The following is a 7,231-nucleotide window of genomic DNA, read 5'->3' as shown; positions in this document are numbered from 1 at the left end:
AAAAACAGGCTCAGGGCTTAAGAGGTTAATGTAAAACAGTTTTTGAAAATGTATTTCAGAGATTCTATATTTATTTCTTTATTAGTAAAGAGTTGAATGTAGTTTAAAAACTCTAACATACAGGTCAAGTATATGAAAAACAATCTTGACCTTAATGTAATGCTCAAAATATCTGTGACCATATTAGAAACAAAGTTGAAGACAAATATCTAAAGCTAGTTGAGCAGCACTTGAAATGTTTTGGCTCTATGAAACCTGATTATATGATTATATGTTTTCTTCAAGTTTGTATCTTCTTGGTTGAATGCACTTATTGTAAGTCGCTTTGGATAAAAGCGTCAGCTAAATGCAATTTAATATGAAGGCGGGGTCTCAACAGCTTGCAAACATTAAGGAGTCTGCCTGACATCATTTTCCTTTCTCTTTCGGAGAGCGTGTCAGAGGCAGACCTCCGTGAAAGTTCTGAAACAGTGTATCTGCACAAGAAGAAGAATGGCTCTTCCGTCCACAAGGTAGGCATTGACATTCATATGGTTTGCATATTACTTTCTTAATGTTTGACCACGATTGACTGTAGTTTGAATGTTAGCATGGGTTATAAATAAGGTTCAAGGATCAAGGCTTTTATTGTCATTTGTACTTAGCTACAGTGTAGCTATGACAATGAACATCTTAGGGCACAGGCCAACACAATAAAACAGATACAAATAGAATAGAATAGAAATAGTGCAAAATAGTCTATATACAAGTCATTGGAATATTGATCGATATAAGTTGCAAACAGATGAATGTTATGGATGTTCTTTCAAAAGTTCAGGTGTCAGTCTTGTGGCCTGTGGCATGAACTGTCCCTTAGTGTGGTGATTTGAGTCTGGATGCTGCGATACCCCCTGCCAGACCGCAGTAGACAGAACAGATGGTTGCTGGGGTGGTGGGGTTATTTTATAATCCTGAGGGGGTAAATAAGTAACATCTGTAATGTGTTGTGCTTTGCAAGATACAGACTCATCCTATAAATGTACTTTACTGCATGAAAGTGATCTGAACCTGAACATAGTGGAATACCGACACCACATTTAGACAGTCTGTTAAAATGGAAGACAGTATACATGTTTCTTCCAACAGTTCTCTAACTGCATGTCTCAACATGTTGTTAGATGAGTGTTAGATGTTAGAAGATGGTGAGGTGTGCACTATGTTGATGCATTTTAGAATAACTTGATGCATTTATATTGAAAACATTTAAAATAGTAAGTTAGTGGTGGCAGGTTTGGACATGTACTCAACTAGTGTATTAAAATGATGGTACTTGTACTTTACTTGAGTATTTCGAATGTCTGCTAATGTATACTTCTTTACCCTTAATCTGCATATACAAATATGATCAAATATCGAAGTGAACAATCCCAAGAGGGCAAGTGCATCCCGTGGTTTGCTTCGTGAGAGCCACTTTCATTTGAAGATCAGAGTGAACCTGTCGGAGCATGTTTGCTTAAATTCAAGATATGCTAGAAAACTCCACAGAATGAATTGCATATTCACACAAGTTATAACCGGATAACAGCCTATCAGGTTGTCGTGGGGAGAGAAATAAAAAGCCTGTCTAAAAGTTATTCATCAAAACATTTCATAACTTTCTGTTTTGCTTGTACACAAACATGTATAACAATCCTTATTGTTATTTTGTCACCCTTTTTATTCATCATAAACTAGTCTGGCACCGGCATTAAACTTGGAATACAACTATTTCACATTGTTCAGTGTAACTGTGTATTCAAGCATTATCTCAGCATAACATATTTCAAAGGAAATGTTGAAGTTACCTTGCATTTGTGTTTGTTTAAACATCTTGTTCGCCTTCCACTTACTTCCACAGCATCCTCGCTAACTTCAACACTACGGCTATAAATGGAGAGCAAAACAACACGAATGGGAGTCAGTGTTATAGTGACGAACCACATGTTTGGCACATCTCCGTGCTGCCGGTGTATATCCTGCTCGTCGCTGTGCTGGGAATTGTGTTGAATGTGTTTGTCCTCGGGGTTTTCTGTCTTCATAAGAAGTCCTGTACCGTGGCTGAGATCTACTTGAGCAACATAGCTGCTGCTGACCTAATCCTGACGTCCTGTCTGCCCTTCTGGGCTGTGAATGCAGCCAACCAATTCAACTGGCCCTTTTCTCATCACCTGTGTCGACTGGTCAACTTTAGCATCAGCATGAACGCCTACTCTAGCATCTACTTCCTCGTTTTGATAAGCATAGATCGTCGCATGGCACTGGCGAACCCTCTGTCCCATATAGGAATATCTAGGCCAAAATATGCCAAACTGGGCTGTGTGCTGGTGTGGGCTTTCGGTTTGCTCCTAAGTGTCCCCACACTTGTCTTCAGGGAAGTGAAAGATTTCCCTGAAATACAATATAATATATGTTATATGGCTTTCCGAAATCTCACTGAAATGGCTGTGTTTGATGTGATGCAGTTTACATTCAGCTTCATCATCCCCTTTGTCATCATCTTCTACTGTACTATACATATTCTTCAAGCTCTGAACAACCGGATATTTGAGGGCTTAAACACCCGGAAGAAGGAGCAAAAGGCCACCACTCTGGTGCTGGCGGTCCTCCTGGCGTTTCTGATCTGCTGGATGCCATTCCACGTGACAAAGATATTACTTTTGCTGCAAGAAGCTGAAGTCCTGACAGGGTGTAGCCTTGAGTACGCCCTTAACATCTGCGGCCATGTCTTCATGTACCTCGCCTTCTTCAACAGTGTTCTCAACCCCATCCTCTACGTCATTGTAGGACAGCAATTTCGGCAAAAAGTGAGGGGACTCTTTAAACGGTGGAGATCTACCAGAAAATCGTCCGTTAACATCTCATGCACAAACTCAACCCGGTGAGTAGTGTTGGACCTCAGTTGTCTGTTCTGAAGGAAATTTCTTAGAAGCTGTTGTTTTTGTTTACTTACTTTCACATAATGAACATATTAGTCATGTTCCCCGAAGAAGATATCGAACAGTAACTTAGTCATTTAGAATTGAGTCAGAACACACATTAAATACAATCCTGTCTGTTGAGAGGATGTTGTCTACTCAGACCGTACTTTTTATTTCAAACAGTTCCCTTCATCTTGTCTTCTTTGAGCAACAGGAGGAAACCGAGGGGAAAGATAACCATAATATTTAGCAACATGTAACTAACATTAACAGACCACCTTTTAATGCATGGGATTATTACAGGACGTGGGAGGCCATTAGTGTAATGCTCCAAAGAGATGGAGACAGACTGTGTTTCTGTAAATGCATGTTGTGAAGTCTTTACATGACACATCTTCTATAGAGTGCCGCAGTGACGCGTCCTAAAACCCGGAAGTAAGTTAGCATTTTTCCACTTCCGGTTCCTTCGACAAAAACCAAAGCAATTTCTCCATATGATTTTGGAAAATAGCTGGAAATAAGGTCTGTGGTTGACACACATTGAAGAGACGGATCACGGTTTGTTCAGCCGGATGTCTATCCTACTTTTATCATTTTCAAATCATAAATCTAATCGATAGGTTTTAGGACGCGTCACCGTGGCAACTCTGTGTGCATGTCTGTGGATATGTGTTTCTGTGTATTGTCTAATGCTGTTGATCTTACTTTCTGTATTATATTTTTTATATTTTAATGTACATACGAAAAATAAACTATATATTTTTAACTATTTATTTATTCTCTTGTCTCTGTCATTGTTACTCATGTTTCCTTTAGTTGACTTACACAGCCAGGTTGGTATTTTTTTTTACAATGTGAACAAATGTTCTCTCTGTTCCATGAACCACCTCTGAAACAATTGTTAAACTATTTGTTTAATTAATTGAGAAACATCTTTTCCCTATCTATGAATACATACAAATCTGTACATAGGTTGGTTTAATTCATCCAGCAAAAGGCTTCTATAAGTATTACTTCACATTGTTAATTGCTGCTATTTGTTTACAATGTCATCTGAATCACGGTGTTTAAAAATCAAGCCAAAGTATCACCTGTTTTTGCAAGTTTAATTGAAATTGAGTACACCCAAAATGTATTCAATAATGCGTGTATGCATGCCCAAGTTATAATAAGGTCAAGGTTGAGCTGAGCTGTGAGTCTGTTAACTTAAAGGTGGGGTAGGTAAGTTTCAGAAACCGGCTCGAGATACACGTTTTGTTATATTCCATGGAATTCTCTTAACAACCCGATAGCAATGAATATCTGAAGTGCTTTGACAAAAAATCCATAAAAAAATGTCATCTGTAGAAGCCGTGGTACTGTAAAAAGTACAACCAATCGATTGGATGGCCTACCTGCCTGTCAGCCTTCCATCGGGGCACAAACGTATCTCGTGCCCTCATTGGTCATGTGCGCGTTCGTGTGTGTTGGAGGAGGGGCTCTGTGAGAAAGTGACAGATTTTCTCCGGTTGTGTATTTTCAAATTCTAGCGATCTCGAGCCGGTTTCTCAAACTTACCTACCCCACCTTTTACCAATCGGTTTTGTTTTCTCTTATAATACTAACCTTTACTAAGATGATCCCTGTTAACGCTGCCGTGAGAAAGTAGTGACAATAAAAGCAATGAGTCAGACTGAGTGAGAAAATCTGTATGATTGTGAAAGCTGTTGGTTTTTCTTCACCTGAATCATTTGTATCGACGTTGCACTGTTCCCAGATCTTAACTCGGTGAGTAATAACACTTTGCAAACGGGCGCAGCCAATAAACCCACCAGAGAAAGACATTGGAGAATAACTTAAAGGTGACGTAATGTGCTGTACCTTTCGCAATTACAAGCCCCATTGATAAAGATGAGACATCCAGACTGCAGCAGCTGAGTAACACTGATAATTACCCACGCTTCATTATGGTTTGTTATTTAAAACTCCTTTTTGTTGCGGAAGCTCTTCAAATGTCTTTTCATGGTTGTGCAATAGCAACTCTTAAAAGGCCACACTTTGTGCCCCCTTGCAAAGCTTATTGAAGCATTCAAATTAGGTGAAGAGTGTATTAACAAATTGTGACTCAGTGTTTCAGATGAAACCCTGCTGCTTGGAGACTAATAGATTATATGGATCATTTTATTCACCCATTGTTGCTAAAAGGCCAACCTGAGGAAATGTCCAATTATTGTGATGATATTAGAGCTCGACTTTCATGTGCTTTTATATTAAGAAACCGTAAGAAATGTATCTACATTGAGAACTACTTTTTTATTAATATTGGTTTGCAATTGCTTGACATTTTGTTTACTTCCTTTAGATGCCTCCACTTGACACCTTAAATTATCACAATAAACTGCACAAACTTAAATGTTCTATCTTTGATTACAAAAGAAATGATTTTGTTGTAAATTAGAAGTCCACAGTTAAATACAGGACGCACAACATACTTGAGGCTTTTTGTTGTTGTTGAGAGGGACTGCGGTGTCTGCTGGGAAGTAAAGGTTTTGCTCGATATGTTTGTGATCTTCATGGCATTTTCAACTTGATAACAGCAGCTGGATTGGTGGCAAAGCAAAGACTTTCAGGACACAAGAACAAATAATATACCTGAGCTGAAGTAATATCAGATGGAAACAAAAAAAAGAGTTTTCATTGCTTTATTAAGTCGCACAAGTCCAGTTAAAGGTGGGGTAGGTAAGTTTGAGACACCGGCTCGAGATACACTTTTTGTTATATTCCATGGAATGCTCTTAACATCCCGATAGCAATGAATATCTGAAGTGCTTTGACAAAAAATCCATAAAAAAATGTCATCTGTAGAAGCCGTGGTACTGTAAAAAGTACAACCAATCCGATTGGATGGCCTACCTGCCTGTCAGCCTTCCATCGGGGCACAAACTGATCTCGTGCCCTCATTGGTCATGTGCGCGTTCGTGTGTGTTGGAGGAGGGGCTCTGTGAGGAAGTGGCAGATTTTCTCCGGTTGTGTATTTTCAAATTCTAGCGATCTCGAGCCGGTTTCTCAAATTTACCTATCCCACCTTTAAAGGTCCATGACATGCTTTTCTGGTTGGTCTCATCTCTTTGTCCTTACTGGTGTCATTTTCTGGTTGCTAACGCCATTGCAACACATAATCACTGATGCTCCGCTGTAACGGTGGTGGACTCATCAGAAGAGAGTGGGCGAGCTGACCAATCAGAGCACAGTGGGCTCACAGGGAGGGGAGGGGGGGCAGGAGCTCCAACAAGCCGTTTAGGACAGAGAGTGAATCATACTATACAGAGATGCTGTTTGAGAAACCAATGTGAGTTTGGAACATTGAACAATGTAAATCTATTCTAGTAGACCTCAACAATGGAATTATGATCAGTAGAAATGGCCATGACATGTAGGGCTGCACGATATATCGTGTCGTGACGATAATCGCGATATGCGCAATAGTCATATCGCACACATTTTCTTTTTAGGACGTGCGATATTAAGTAGGCAAATTAACTCAAACACGTCATGTTACAATTATTTTGCTGCTTGCTACAAAAGGATAACTTGCGCGGCTCTCATGTCAGGGGTACTTGAGAGAGTGACATGCAGGCTCTGCATGCACAGCAAACCACCAATCACAATCAAATCTCAAAGCAAACGGCGATTCAAGGTAAAAACACTGAATAAAGTGGTTTCATGTGTTTCTCCAGGGCAGTTCGGCGCTGCTAACAGAGCTAGCTCAGCTTGTTGCTCTGAGAACTTAAGATCCAGACGTCTGTGACTAAAATCCTTCATCCGGTTAAATATAGTTAGAAAAATACCAATTGTACAGCATTAAAGTTCAAGAAAGGATGGTTTGCGGACAAAAAAAAACTGTCTTTTCTTCAATATCTGTATTTTTTCATAACGCAGGGGAAGAAAATATCGCATTGTCAGTTTTTTCTAATATCGTGCAGCCTTAATGACATGGGACCTTTAAGATCTCCTAAATCATCTCTAAGGGGACTTTCTTCCTTATGAGGCACTTTTCTTTCTCCAAGTCATTATTTTGTATTTATGAGGTTGGTAAACAAGCCCTCTGAAATCTGAGGAAAGTTCCGCACTATAGGTCCGGTCCTTTCATTTTAATGAGGAAATGTTACATAATATACCTTTTTGAGCCAATGCTTCACATGATGTTTGTAAAAAATGTGTTTCAAAACATAATTTCATCGCTTTTTCAATTAGTAATTCTTCCTTGAGAATAAGTTATTTTTATCTTTCCCTCACCTCACCCCGCCATTGACGTC

At 39.4% G+C, this 7,231-nt stretch overlaps 1 protein-coding gene across 1 annotated transcript; it reads left to right on the top strand.

Annotated features, from left to right (window-relative positions):
* The first annotated feature begins 492 nt into the window (after positions 1 to 492).
* Positions 493 to 2,900, top strand: LOC117445504 (B2 bradykinin receptor-like). The gene is made up of 2 exons (XM_034081236.1): positions 493 to 512; positions 1,877 to 2,900. Exons 1-2 carry the CDS (start codon positions 493 to 495, stop codon positions 2,898 to 2,900), a joined length of 1,044 nt encoding a protein of 347 aa, XP_033937127.1.
* Positions 2,901 to 7,231: the final 4,331 nt, after the last annotated feature.

This window comes from Pseudochaenichthys georgianus, chromosome 4, assembly GCF_902827115.2.
Source record: "Pseudochaenichthys georgianus chromosome 4, fPseGeo1.2, whole genome shotgun sequence".
Taxonomy (NCBI): domain Eukaryota; kingdom Metazoa; phylum Chordata; class Actinopteri; order Perciformes; family Channichthyidae; genus Pseudochaenichthys; species Pseudochaenichthys georgianus.
The sequence above is the reverse complement of the archived record's forward strand: the minus strand, read 5'-3'. Positions and strand labels throughout refer to the sequence as shown.

Bases quoted from the DNA above. Each gene is read 5' to 3' on its own strand.
- LOC117445504 (XM_034081236.1), top strand. From the start codon at position 493: ATGGCTCTTCCGTCCACAAG. The intron at 513-1,876 runs GTAGGCATTGAC...TTACTTCCACAG, and splicing joins ATGGCTCTTCCGTCCACAAG to CATCCTCGCTAACTTCAACA.